The 15,134-nt window shown below is 48.4% G+C and overlaps 1 protein-coding gene across 1 annotated transcript in view; it reads right to left on the bottom strand.

Annotated features, from left to right (window-relative positions):
- LOC144681421 (diacylglycerol O-acyltransferase 1-like) overlaps positions 1 to 14,857 on the bottom strand; it is a 227,821-nt gene extending 212,964 nt beyond the window's left edge. Inside the window, exon 1 of the mRNA XM_078543013.1 lies at positions 14,815 to 14,857. Coding sequence (XP_078399139.1) covers positions 14,815 to 14,857 — 43 coding nt within the window. The remainder of the gene's footprint in view (positions 1 to 14,814) is intronic.
- Positions 14,858 to 15,134: the final 277 nt, after the last annotated feature.

The following is a 15,134-nucleotide window of genomic DNA, read 5'->3' as shown; positions in this document are numbered from 1 at the left end:
CAGGTGCATTTAAAGTTTCATGGCTGCGTCTCCATATGACCCTGATCACAGAGTGCAAGCAAGCTGCCCTTGGCCAGACAGGAGTCAGACATTAACAGAGGCAACATGAAAGTCTATGGAGAGTCCTCACTGCAAGTCGTCATAATCCTCCTGGAATCCTGTGACTATTAGGGCCTCCGCTGTGTCTCCATGACATGAGCCTGAGCACTGAGGGTATGTGCACTTCCATCAGCCACACAGAAGTCAAACATTCACAGATGCAAAGTGTGGATGTCAGGACCATCCTCACTGCATCTCGCTATCATCCTCCATGAATCTTGCGGCTATGAGGGCTTCCCGAGCATGTCTGCCTTGTCTGGCCAGCATGATGGCCCCATCGCCAGCATCCTCACCTTCAAGGACCTCATCACTGTCATCTCCTTCGATGTCCTCCTCATCGGAGGAGATGTGCAGTTCTTCCATCTCCTCCTCAGTCAGGTCCTCTCCCTGCTGTTGCAACACCAGGTTGTGTAATGTGCAGCAAGCTACGATGATACACGATACCCTCTGGGGACTGTAACCCAGTGCTCCACCGGACTTGTCGAGACACTGGAACCTCATTTTCAAGATGCCTATTCGCTTGCTCTACCAAATTCTGGGTTGCGGCATGAGCCTCGTTATACCATCTGCAGGCTGCAGTCTGAGGCCGACGCTCAGGTATCATCAGCCATGTCCCTTGTCCCTGAAGAGCCAACCCTGCAGCCTCTCTGGACCCTGGAAGATGTCAGGGATCTGAGACCTGCTCAGGACGTAAGAGCCATGGATGCTCCCTGGGAATTGTGTGCAGACCTGCAGGATGTGTTTGTGGTGGTCGCAGACCAGCTGAACATTCAGCGAGTGGAAGCCCTTGCAGTTGACATAGTTGACTGCTTGTTGCCATGGAGATCTAAGTGTCATGTGAGTGCAGTCGATGGAACCATGAACCTGTTGAAAACCAGAGATCTGCGCAAACCCCAGCGCTCTTGCTTCCTAGCTCTTCTGATCCGGGCAAAATGCACAAAGTTCTGTGCCTTTGCGGATATGGCGTGCATGACCTCCAAGGAACACTTGTGTGTGGAGGTTTGCGAAATCCCACACTGGTCACCTGTGGAACCCTGGGAGAAGTCATTGGCATAAAAATTGAGCTTTGCAGTCAATTTCACAGCTACTGTCAATGAATGCCCTCCATGTCCCCATGGGGTCAAATCCTGCAGCAGGTGACATATGTGATTAATTAGTTCCCTATATGTGCGCAGTTTTCGGCGACCCTGGTTCTCAGTCATCTGCAGGAATGACAGGCACCATCTATAGACCCTGGGTCCAGCGAAGAGCCTATGAGCAACAGCTCTCTGTGGGTCTTCAGCTGCGTGTACAGTAGCAGCAGACCTTGCCGCTCCTTCATATTGAGGGAGCCTTTCCAAGCCAGACGCCTCCACCGCACTCTTCTTCTCTGCTCCCTGTAAGCCATGACGCATACTGCTAAATCACCAGGCACCATGATCCTGATGTTCTCCTCCTGCAGGGTCAAAGAGGGAGACGCGTGGGTTATCATATGTGTTCTAAGGACCTCTCCCGGTTAAGTCTGAAGACCCCTTCACAAATGCAGGAGCGTTGGCCACTTGGACAGCCAGTGTGTAGTGCTCTTCATGGCTGTCCGAAACCCCACCCACCTCTGCCCCACTCCACTTGACCAAATAGCAGCAGCTGGACTGCATGCTGTGCTCTCAGCTCAGGCGCAGGCAATCTCCTAACCTGCACTGCAAGGCTGCGCTGTTAGCTCGAACCATGGGGGATACTGGTCCAAACCTTCATAAAGATGTTGCAAGGGGCTGTGAGCGCCTCCACCAGTGACTGCACCAAGGCCACCTTTCACAAGGGGATTCTACAACTTGCCCAGTCGTCCAATTGCTCTGCTGGCCCTTAAAATGCACATTAATTTGCACTCTACATCTGACGGCTGAAAATGTCTGGAGCATTTGGTGGCACATTCATGCTTTTGCACTGCTTGTGTGGGCAGCAAAGCTTCAGAGGCCCAACTCCCAGTATGCCAATGGAGCTGCTGGTGAACGGGCTTAGCTGCGGAAGAATGCTCACTTTTGACAGCTTTTCCAAGTGCGTGGCCGCTTACCTCACCCCCCACGTGCTTGTCTACTTCCTTCAGTTTGTGCTGCCTTGCCCCGCCCTCACCTGCAATGGAGCCCTTGCCCCGGCACCACAGTGAAAGCTAGCTGGGAAATAGCAACTTGCCTGTGCCCTCCTTAAATGCCTAGCACCTCTTCCTTGATATCTTATGGGTAACGTTCGCGAGTACTGCTCAAGGCTGTGTGCACTCACCTCCGAATTCCCCTCAAAGTTCAGCTCACCAGGTGCACACCTTTTAAAGGCAGTCGTGAATCACGTCGTTCTGAAGTCACACCGACGTGGAGGTAAATTTGCCATGGCGGGGGAGGATTCCAGTGTGAGGGCACAATAATGAAATGCAAATGCATTAAGATTAAGTTCCCGGTGTTGGACGGCAGGAAATGCAGGCCGCCATTGAATGATGGAGCGGACGATTGCAAACTGGTTTCACGACAGCATGAAGCCGATTTTTGGCCTTCTCACCATGCCCGTCCTGATGCCTGCAGCCAATGGGACCGGACGATTCCACCCATCGACAGAAATAGGACCTGTGGAGGCTCATGCTGACTCATGTCTTTTTCTCATTGGTGCTGCAAAGAGGAGGCCTTCAGAAAGATGGAGGCTGGATTTATTGCTGCCTGAATAATCGCATACAGGCAGGAAAGAAGGTGGAGAAGATTGCGACAAATGGAGTAGCTTCACTCTCATGAGCAAAAGGCAGCAGGGCCCCCTTCAGACTCAGAGGATAAGGCTCACAGAAATGTTGTGCGTAGGTGGCTCTCAAGACCAACGGTGTACAAAACATGCTTGTTTTTTCTGCAGATGAGCGAGATAACAGTGCCACCGATGCCTCTGCATTTCCAGGGATCTGGTGGCTCACATTTGCCACATTCTGCAGGAGCTGACACCATAGGGATTGGGAGGTCATCCATTTCCAACGGCTCTAAAAATCACCACCACTCTTAATTTCTACTCGAGAGACTCTTTCCAGACCTCCACTGGGGACCGCTGTGAGATCTCTGAAGCTTCCACATACAAGTGCATACAGGAGATAACAGATGCCCTTTTTGCCGAGGCTCACAATTACATTGATTTCACTAGAGATCAAGCAAGCCAGGATGCCAGGGCACTAGGCTTTGCTGAGATTTCCGGATTCCCACAGGTGCAGGGTGCCATCGACAGCACTCATGTAGCCAAAAAAGCTCCCTGGCAATAGGCATTCCAATACATCAACAGAAAAGGCTTCTACTCGCTCAATGTGCTGCTGTTCTGCAACCACAAGAAACAAATCATAAAGGTTTGCACGAGATACTTAGGAAGCTGCCATGACTCATATCTTGAGTAGATTGCAGGTCCGGACATCTCCGAGTGATCACACAGGATCCAGGGTTGGTTCCTGGGTGAGACATGGCTGATGTTGCTTGTGCAACGGCCACAAAATTCAGCTGAGAAAAGGTACAACGATGCTCATAGCACTACCCGAATATTGGTGGAGCACATCATTGACATCTTGAAGATGCAATTCCGATGCCTCAATATATCTGGCAGAGCATTCCAGTACACTCAACAGAGGATCTCACAGATCATGGTAGCTTGCTGTGTGCTGCAAAACCTGGCGCTGCAAAGGGGGCAGGACTTGGTAGATGCTGACATGGAGCCACGTCTCCTCCGATGAGGAAGACATTGAAAGGGATGAGGGTGATGAGGTCGAGGGAGCTGAGGCTGCAGAGAAAGAGGCTATAGCACGGGCCAGATGAGGCAGGCGTGCACATGACGCCCTCATAGCCACCAGATTGCATGAGGACGGTGGCAAATAGTAGTCTTGACCCACGTGAACACCAGAGTTTGTATCCCTCTCATTTCAACCGTGCACTTCAATTTGAGAGTGAGTACTTACACACTTGGCTCACCATTATCTTGATCCTTTCAAAGATGATGAAGTCCTTGCTGAGATGAGGGCATCCTGGCATCAGACGTCAGAAGATGCTACCTCTTCAAGCATCTCTGCAGCATCCCAGTTGGTACAGCAGCCTAGTAGAAGCAGGAGCTGTTCCACAATCCTCAGTGGACTCCTAGCTGTATGCCTTCAGTCTGACAAAGCTCCTCAAGGAGATCCATCTCCAGCAATGGGATAACGCATTCTGTGTAACCTTGATGTTGATACTGATAGGTCACACTTGGGCCAAGGCAGCTGAGGGCATTCCACAGGTGTTAATCCACTTTGAGGTCACTCAGTCCTGTGTGTCATCTTCATCTCCATCACACTGACATCCAGCAAGCTCAGTTAGGGATGCTGACCTGCATTTATCCTGACCTTTCAATGGAAGTAGACCAAGTGAGGATAACGATGTTCACACACTTGCCTGCCAGACATTGAAATGCCTTCTCTTTAACACAGACAGTCTGCCCTGGTCCTTGTGAACTCCAAAATGCAAAGGCACCATGAAGCCCTAAAGGTCACGCTTCACTGATAACAAAGAACACACTTCAGCTTCACTGCATCCTCGTCCCTATCCCATTGCTGCCCTCAACATTGTCTAAAGCTTCAAGAGCATACTCAAAGGCTCCATTGACGGCAACACATCACTATTTGGATTTATCATCATTGACCTCAGCGGGTGTTTAGGTGACGCAATGCTACACAGATGTATGACACAGCACTGCATCCCTACATGGCGATGAGAGCCTTGTGGCCAAAAAACAGACAACTACAAGGTGAGAAACGCTCAAGGTTGTAGGTTCGAGGTCCTGGGCAATAATGTGGCTGCGAGGGGCAGAGCTCCGGCACATTGAGGTGGGAAAGTGCTCACACTTATTGGTAAGCTTAGCAGATGTACACTTCGCGAATCAGCAATGCGCAAGGAAGACAGGAGCACACACAAGTTCTGAGTATGAGCTCACAGATTGAAAACCCTGCTGGATGACAGAGAGTGCATGGAGTTCCAGGTTATACGACCATTCTCCATGCGTTAAAACATCTCTGTGTACACTACATCTTCACCTTTCATAATGCAGACGATATGGGTGAATGCCTCAGCCTCAATCTTACACAGCTAAGAATGAACATGACATGACCCAGCAAAACATGGGAACGAGCTTCCTCCCACAAGCACACTTTACATTAAGGACAAGGCATCACTGATGTTGGAAATGATCCAAGAACTGGCAGACACTGTGATGATGTGGAAGCAGACAGCATCAACCAGAGGCGTATGATAGTGACATCTGCGATAAGTGGTGGAAGGGACCATGGCGTCATACTTGATTGACAACACAGCTCATCATAAAAAGGAGGCATACACAAGAGGTGATGGGTGCGATTCTTTTTACTTTGGTGACAAGCTTGACTTCCTAACCCTAACACTACATCTTGATGCATTCCTGACATCCACAGCAGAGGTGCAGGCAGCCTGCTGACTGCTATGCCCTGTTGTCTGTGATGACTTTGGCGGATGTCCTCTGGAGGGCTGAGACGTAGAGGGCCCCAGCCTATTTTGGATCTCCTGGTGTGGGGCAGGTTCACCGTCCTTGGCCTATGGAGTCGAGGTGATGGGGTCACAGGAAGAGGGGAGTGGGATTGGCTGGACACTCCCCAACTCAATTGGGTGGGGTGTCTAGCTGCTGTTTCTTGTCCCAATGGGCACCCAAGGGCACCTGGCTGACTCCTTGAAGAGAAGGTGAACCTGGAGTGAGATCGAAGTGCCCAGTACCCACCTCATGTAGCCATTAATGGATGCCACCAATGCTTACACCGATGAAGTGCAGCTCCTGGAACACTGCAGGACCTATGTCCTGGACCAACGTCTCCAATGGTGCCACCATTTAACCAGTGTTGACCTCGTTGTGTTGGCATGCCAGCACTATTACCTCAGACTGAACGCAGACTCCTCCATCGTTGATATCTGAGGAATGCAACTGACAACCTTTCCTGATGTTCCCATGATTGTCACTGCAGCTCCACCAACTGAGTTAGGACCGAGTCCACAAGCTTGTCATCTGACCCTGACTCAGCAGAATCCTGGCCTCCAGCAGTCCCCCAAGTGCCAGCAACCTTGGATATCCCTGCCTCTGTCTACTGTGGACCAGATTGTGCACTGTGCTCACCAGATTGTGACCCCAAGACTGCTCTAGAACTAGGTCCCACCAAAATGTGTGCCTCTGCACAAAGGGTCTGGGAGAGCGCTGTGACAAGTCTTCCATGGTGTTATCCTCTGGTTCCTCATCCAAGTGTCCTCAGGGCTGGGGGTGAAGACCTGGCTTGTTGATGCCCTCAGGCACTTTCAAGAGGTGCCTAAGAAAGAAAGTAGGAATAATTAGGTGATTCGAAAATATGACAATGCAGTCATAGTACTATCTGAGGGACAAGCTAGTTCAGGCTCCTCACTTGTTTTGATTTATTTTACTGGATGTGGGCTTCGCTGGCTAGGCCAGCATTTATTGCCCACCCTTAATTGCCCTTGAGAAGGTGGTAGTGAGCTGCCTACTTGAACCACTGGAGTTCCTGTGGTATAGGTACACCCACAGTGCTGTTAGGGAGGGAGTTCCAGAATTTTGACCTAGAGACAATGAAGGAACACCAGCAAAATATCTCCAAGTCAGACTGGTGAGTGGCTTGGAGGGGAACTTCCAGGTGGTGCTGTTCCCATGTATCTGCTGCCCTTGTCCTTCTAGATGGAAGTGGTTGTGGGTTTGGAAGGTGCTATTAAAGGAGCCTTGGTGAGTTTCTGCAGTGCATCTTGTAGATGATCTTGTAGATGACACAGTGTTGTTCGAGCTGCACTCATCCTGGCAAGTGGCTCCTGACTTGTGCCTTGTAGATGGAGGACAGGCTTTGGGGAGTCAGGAGGTGAGTTACTCGCTTCAGGATTCCTAGCCTCTGACCTGCTCTTGTAGCCACAGTATTTATATGGCTAATCCAGTTCAGTTTCTGATCAATGGTAACCCCCAGGATGTTGATAGTTCAGCGATGGTAACGCTAGTGAATATCAAGGGGTGGTGGTTAGATTCTCTCTTGTTGGAGGTGGTCATTGCCTGGCACTTGTGTGGCATGAATGTTACTTGCCACTTATCAACCCAAGCCTGGATGTTGTCCAGGTCTTGCTGCATTTGCACATGGACTGCTTCAGTATCTGAGGAGTCACGAATGGTGCTAAAAATTGTGCAATCATCAGCAAACTACACACTTCTGACCTTATAGTGGAAGGAGGGTCATTGATGAAGCAGCTGATGGTTGGGCCTAGGACACTACCCTGAGGAACTCCTGTAGTGATGTCCTGGAACTGAGATGATTCACCTCTGACAACCACAACCATCTTCTTTTGTGCTAGGTATCTAGCACCAACCCTGCAATATTTTAGTGCATATCTGTTTAACATGTTTAATTTTGTTTTTAATCAGTGGAGAGTTTTCCCCAGATTCCCACTGACTCCAGTTTTGCTAGGGCTCCTTGATGCCACGCTTGGTCAAATGCTGCCTTGATGTCAAGGGCAGTCACTCACACCTCACCTCTGGAATTCAACTCTTTTGTCCATGTTTGAACCAAGACTGAACTGAGGTCAGAAGCTGAGTGACCCTGGTGGAACCCAAACTTCGCGTTAGTGAGCAGGTTATTGCTAAGCAAGTGGCGCTTGATAGCACTGTTGATGACCCTTTCCATCACTTTACTGATGATCGAGAGTAGACTGATGGGGCGGTAATTGGCGGGTTGGATTTGTCCTGCTTTTTTGTGTACAGGACATACCTGGGCAATTTTCCACATTGCCGGGTGGATGCCAGTGTTGTAGCTGTACTGGAACAGCTTGGCTAGGGGCACGGCAAGTTCTGGACCACAAATCTTTAGTACTATTGCCAGAATATTGTCAGGGCCCATTGTCTTTGCAGTACCCAGTGCTTTCAGCCGTTTGTTGGGGCAGGATTTTTAGGTCGGCATGCGGGTGCGATCGGCGGGCCCGGGAGCAGCCAGGGCATGGAACACCGCCTGCGATTGGCCCTCAACTGCAATTTGACACTGGCTGGCTAATTAAAGGCCAGCCAATGTGAAACACAAGCTGAAATGCTCAGCGCTGCCATGGAGAGCGTGGGGTGAAAGCTCCCTGAAGGCAGAGAGGTGCCTCAGGGAGCTGAAGAATTTAAAACCAATAAATAAAGGATGTTAAAATCGGGAAAAAAATGTCCCACGCATCAGAATCAGTCAACATATACATGATGAAAATTCTAATCGTACAATTTTATTTCTAATTTAATAATGGAAACCTCATCCCACCTTTGGATGAGGTTTCATCAAAAATGTAAAGGCTGCCTGGCCGGTTTGCCCGTCCGCCAACTGTAAGTTTGGGCGGACCACGAAAAATCGGGGACAATTGGAACTTTAATGGGCTTAATTGCCCTCTTGTCAGCGGGTGCGCTTCGACTTTTGCTCGTGCCCGCCGACTGAAATATCGCAGAGCTCTTTACTTGAATGTAGTAGTATGCAGAACAAAATAAATGAATTACTGGCACAGATAGAGGTTGATAGATATGATCTTATAGCCATTGCGGAGACATGGTTACAAGGAGATCAAAACTGGGAACAAAATGTTCAGGGGTATGTGAATTTTCGAAAGGACAGGCAGGAAGGAAAGGATGGTGGGGTAGCTTTGTTAATATGAGATGGAATAAGTACGATAGCAGGGAATGACCTTGGATTGGAAGATGTAGAACCCATGTAGAATATGGGTGGAGGTAAGAAATAACAAAGGGAAGAAGACACTGGTGGAGGTAATCTATAGGGCCCCTGACAGCAGCTATACTGTAGGACAGAGAATAAATCAGGAGATAATGAGGGCACGTGAAAAAGGCAGTGAATTAATCATGGGTGACTTTAATCTTCATATAAATTGGGAAAATCAAATTGGTAGAGGTAGCCACGAGCAAGAATTCATAGAGTACATTCGGGACAGTTTCCTAGAACAATATGTTGTAGATCCAACCAGGGATCAGGCTATTTTGGATCTGGTAATGTGTAATGAGGCATGTTTAATAAATGATCTCAGAGTAAAAGATCCCATCGGAAACAGTGACCATAACATGGTAGAATTTAGCATTCAGTTTGAGAGTGAGAAACGTGGGTTGGAAACAAGTGTGCTAAACTTAAATAAGGGTTATTACAAAGGAATGAAGGCAGAGTTGTCTGGGGTGGACTGGGAAACGAGTTTAAAAGAAAAGACGATTGATGAACAATGGCAAATGTTTAAGAAAACAGTTCATGACTCACAATAAAGATATATCCCAGTGAGGAAGAAGGATTCTAGGAAGGGATAAACCAGTCATGATTAACAAGGAAATTAAGGATAATATCAAATTGAAAGAAAAAAACCACAATGTGGCAAAGATTAGTGGTAAGCCAGAGGATGGGGAAAGTTTTAAAAACCAATAAAAGATGGCCAAAAAAATAATTAAGAGGAAGAAAGTAAACTCTGCGGGTAAACTAGCAACTAATATAAGAACAGATAGTAAGAGCTTCTTTAAATTTATAAAATGGAAGAGAGAGGCCAAAATAAGCATAGGCCCCTTAGAGAATGAGGTTGGGGAAATAATAATGGGGAACCAGGAAATGGCAGAGGAGTTGAATAAATACTTTACATCAGTTTTCACGGTAGAAGACACTAAAAGCATTCCAAAAATACTAAGTAATCAAAGGGCAAAAGTTGGCGGGGGAGGGGAGAAAATAAATACAATAACTATCACTAGAGAAAAAGTACTAGGGAAACTAATGGGGCTAAAGGCTGGTAAGTCCCCTGGACCTGAGGGTTGCATCCTAGGATATTAAAGGAAGTAGCTACGGAGATAGTGGATGCACTGGTAGTAATCTTCTAAGAATCCTTTGATTCTGGAAAAGTCCCAGAGGATTGGAAAACTGCCAATGTAACACCCTTATTCAAAAGGGAGGGAGAAAAAAAACAGGTAACTATGGGCCAGTTAGCTTAACATCCATCATTGGGGAAATGTTAGAGTCTCTTATAAGGGAAGTAATAGCAGAGCATTTAGAAATGCATAATATGATCAAGCAGATACAGCATGGCTTCATAAAGGGGAAATCATGCCTGACAAATTTTATTGCTATTCTTCGAGGAGGTAACAAGCAGGATAGATAAAGGGGAACCAGTAGATGTAACATATTTGGATTTCCAAAAGGCGTCTAATAAGGTACCGCACATAAGGCTACTTAATAAGATAAGAGCCCATGGTGCTGGGGGTGGTATATTAGCAAGGATAGAGGATTGGCTAACTAATAGAAGACAGAGAGTTGAGATAAGGGGAACATTTTCAGGATGGCAACCTGTAACTAGTGGAGTGCCACAGGGATCAGTGCTAGGGCCACAATTATTTACAATATATATTAATGACTTAGATGAGGGAAGTGAATGTACTATTGCCAAGTTTGCAGATAACACAAAAATAGGTGGGACATAGACAGGTTAAGTGAGTTGGCAAAAACTTGGCAGATGGAATATAATGTGGAAAATTGTGTGGTTATGCACTTTGGCAAGAAGAGGAGCAAAATGTTATTTAAATGGAGAAAGACTGCAGAAAGCTGCAGCACAGAGGGATTTGGGAGTCCTCGTGCATGAATCCCAAAAAGCTAACATAAAGTTCAGCAGATAATAGGGAAGGCAAATGGAAAGCTGGCCTTTATTTCAAAGGGAGTGGAATATAAAAATAGGGAAGTCTTGCTAAAACTATACAAGGCACTATTTAGACCACACCTAGAATACTGTGAACAGTTTTGGTCTCCTTATCTAAGGAAAGATATACTGGCATTGGAGGCAGCCCAGAGAAGGTTCACTAGGTTGATCCCTGGTATGGAGGGATTTTCTTATGAGGGGAGGTTGAGTAGGTTGGGTATGTACTCTTTGGAGTTTAGAAGGATGAAAGGTCACCTTACTGAAACACATAAGAATCTTACGGTTTGACAGGGTAGACACTGAGAGGTTGTTTCCCCTTGTGAAAGAGTCTAGGGCCAGAAGACATAATCCCAGAGTAAGGGGTCGCCCATTTAAGACAGAGATGAGGAAGAATTTCCTCTCTCAGAGGGTAGTGAATCTGTAGAATTCTTTAGCATAGAGGGCTGTAGAGGCTAGGTTGTTAAGTATTTTCAAGGCTGAGATAGACAGATTTTTAGTCAGTAAGGGAAGCAAGAGTTATGGGGAAAAGGCAGGAAAGTGGAGTTAAGGATTATCAGATCAACCATGATCTCATTGAATGGCGGAGCAGACTCGATAGGCCGAATGGCCTACTTCTGCTCCTACGTCTTATGGTCTTACAGTCTTATGGGATGACTTTGGGATGCTTGCCCGACACCATCACGCACTATTTTATGCTCAAGTGGGTCGGGCGCGCGCCTGCACGCCGAGCTTAAAATTCTGCTCTTGATATCACGTCGAGTGAAATGAATTGGCTAAAGACTGGCATCTGTGAGGCTGCGGACCTCCGGAGGAGGCCGAGATGGGTCATGTACTCGGCACTTCTGGCTGCAGATTGGAGCAAATGCTTCAGCCTCATCTTTTGCACTAATGTGCTGGGCTCCTCCATCATTGAGGATGGGGATATTTGTGGAGCCTCCTCCTCCACTGAGTTGTTTAATTGTCCACCAGCATTCAAGGCTGAATGTGGCAGGACTGCAGAGCTTAGATCTGATCCGTTGGTTGTCAGATCGCTTAGCTCTGTCTATTGCACACTGTTTATATTGTTTTGCATGCAAGTAGTCCTGTGTTATAGCTTTACCAGGTTGACACCTAATTTTTAGGTATACCTGGTGCTGCTCCTGGCATGCTGTCCTGCATTCTTCATTGAACCAGGGTTGATCCCCTGGCTTGGTGGTAACGGTACAGTGGGGGAATATGCCGGGCCATGAGGTTACAGTACAGGTTGAGTACAATTCTGCTGCTGCTCCTGACGGCCCACAGCGCCTCATGGATGCCCAGTCTTGAGTTGCTAGATCTGTTCGAAATCTATCCCATTTAGCACAGTGGTAGTGCCAAGTGAAGATGGGACTTTGTCTCTACAAGGACTGTGCGATGGTCACTCCTACTGGTACTGTCATGGACAGATACATCTCAGCAGGCAGGTTGATGAGGACGCGGTCAAGTATGTTTTTCCCTCTTGTTGGTTCCCTCACTATCTGCTGCAGACCCAGTCTACCAGCTATGTCCTTTAGGACTCTGCCAGCTCGGTCTGTGGTGATGCTACCAAGCCACTCTTGGTGTTAGACATTGAAGACCCCAGCCAGACTACATTCTCAGTGCCACCCTCAGTGCTTCCTCCAAGTGGTGTTCAACATGGAGGAGTACTGATTCATCAGCTGAAGGGAGGCAGTAGGTGGTAATCAACAGGAGGCTTCCTTGCCCATGTTTGACCTGATGCCATGATACTTCATGAGGGCCGGAGTCGATGTTGTGGACTCCCAGGGCAACTCCCTCCTGACTGTATACCATTATGTCACCACCTCTGCTGGGTCTGTCCTGTGGTGGGACAGGACATAGCCAGGGATGGTGATGGTGGTGTCTGGGACATTGTCTGTAAGGTATGATTCCGTGAGGATGACTATGTCTGGCTGTTGCTTGACTAATCTGTGAGACTGTGCTCCCAATTTTGGCATATGCCCCCAGATGTTAGTAAGGAGGACTTAGCAGGGTCGACAGAGCTGGATTTGTAGTTGTTGTTTCTAGTGCCTAGGTTGATGCCGGATGGTCTGTCTGGTTTCATTCCTTTTTATTGACTTTTTAGCAGAGTGATACAACTGAGTGGCTTGCTACACCATTTCAGAGGGCATTTAAGAGTCAACCACATTACTGCAAACTTGGAGTCACATGTAGGCCAGACCAGGTGAGGACAACAGATTTGCTTCCCTAAAGGACATTAGTAAACCAGATGGGTTTTTACAACAATTGACAATGGTTTCATTGTCATCATTCGATTTTAATTCCAGATTTTTATTGAATTCAAATTCCACCATCTGCCGTGGTGGGATTCGAACCCGGATCCCCAGAGCACTACCCTGGGTCTCTGGATTACCAGTCCGGCCATAGGCGCAATCCTGGACCTTTCCAGCCAGCACAATGGAAGGTTCCTCATCAGGAGTGAGGACCTTACTTTCAGCCATTCCACCCCCAACCAGGGACCCCTCCCTTCTATGGTGTGCAAGCTTATCCTCCATAAAAACAGGAGAGTGTGAGCAGGACGCATGCCAAGGCAAATGATAAGGATGCCTGCCTTGTGTGGGTGGTGAGTGCGGCCGTGCACATGATGACGATGCGAGCTCACACAGGATATGAGTCCAGATGGAGGTGTGAAGGTGTGTGTGAGAGAGTGAGTGGTGAGGTCCCTTGAGCTGACAGTGTATGAGATCCCTGTGGAGTGTCACCCTGCAAACTTCTGATGGGCTTGGGAGTATGTGAGTTGAGAGTGATGAGATGGTTGACTGACCCTGGCGGAACAGATGAGATCACTCATCTTCTTTCTGCACTGGGTGGCTGAGCTCTTCTGTGCAGTGTTAGCACTGACTGCCATTGCCACCGCCTCCCAAGCCGGAGTGGTGAGATTGGTGGACCTCCACTGGCCATGAAGAGGTAGAGGAAATCCTGGCGGGCCTCGGTGGTGTCCAGCAGGTGGCCCCTTGAGGCTTCACTAAATTTTGGCACAGCATGCTTCTTCCCTTTGGGAACCATGTCTCCCGTGGCAGAGTACTGGGCTGCAGGCATTGAGAAAGCTGTGCGCTGGTGCAGTTTAAATATGGCGACTGGAGCACTGATCCCCTGAGGTCACGGTGGGGCAGGCGAATCAGAGGCCACCCGCCTGTGATCCAATGTGTTTCCTGCTGATTCATAACTAATGAGGCAGGAAATGGACAATACGGCGAAAAATCTGCGGTTGCGCCCAGCGGGGAAAACGTCACGTTTCATGCGCGCACCGCACTTAGTGCATGGAGGGGAAAATCCAGCCAAGTTTCTACTTTGCAAATTGCACCTAAAGTTGCACTAGTTTTGAGAACTGTTATTTTCCCACCCCGAGTTTCAACTCTCCTGCATATTGCCAAATGTAAAATCTACCATGAAAGAGCGCAATCAGGCAGAATTTTAGAATGTAATCTTTTTTACCTCTGCTACTGAAGGTGGGTGGAGGTAATGTTTACGCACTTGTTTGTTAATCTGTTTGTTTGCAAACAAGATAGGCAGAATCTTTTGCGCTCTCTGGTGTTGTGCTTGGAGGCATGAAGGGCATGTAATTAGGCGGGATAGTGCCATAATTGAACCCTGATGCCCTCCCGCCTCCATCAGAATTAAGTTCTGGGTGGGAAGACCCATGGACTGCCCCACCAGCAATTGAGGCCCTGAAATGGCCAATTAATGACGACTTAAGGGCCTCATCCCACCGCTGCTGGTAGTAGCCCAGCTGCAGGTGGGCCTGTCACCATGCAGCATGCACAACAACTACAACTGTGCAGCCTGTGAACTCCCAGAGTGGGGGGAGAGGGTGGTCCCTTGACCAAAGGCACTCAGTGCCTAATCGAAGGATTTGATATCTGGAAGGGGGTGCCCACTGAGAGCCTCCTGCCCCTCGACCCTTGCTGCCGAACCGCCTTCACTGCTCTCCCCGTAGCACCCACTTCGCAACACTCTCTCCCCCCACATTACTTACCTGTAACCTGGGTCACTGACGATTCTGGGACTCCGCAGTCCATCTTTCCAGCAGCAGCCACGGCCTCCCTGGTGGTGCTGCTAAGTTTTTGGTCTCTTGGTAGGTAACACTTTTACTTCCGGGGTCATGATTCCAGGGAAGGCCTGCCCGCTGCTTGCCTTACGACTGCCTGATTGGCTTGTGGCTTGGTGGGCCTTTGCGAAAAGAGGCAGCGCGAGTCTCTCACTGGTCCAGCCTGCAGACGAGTCCCCCGATGCTGCAACAAGATTCTGCCTCACATTTCAAAAACTAATGGATAGATTTCAATGAAACTTGGCACA

The sequence above is a fragment of the Cetorhinus maximus genome, chromosome 6 (genome assembly GCF_964194155.1).
Source record: "Cetorhinus maximus chromosome 6, sCetMax3.hap1.1, whole genome shotgun sequence".
NCBI lineage: Eukaryota > Metazoa > Chordata > Chondrichthyes > Lamniformes > Cetorhinidae > Cetorhinus > Cetorhinus maximus.
The sequence above is the reverse complement of the archived record's forward strand: the minus strand, read 5'-3'. Positions and strand labels throughout refer to the sequence as shown.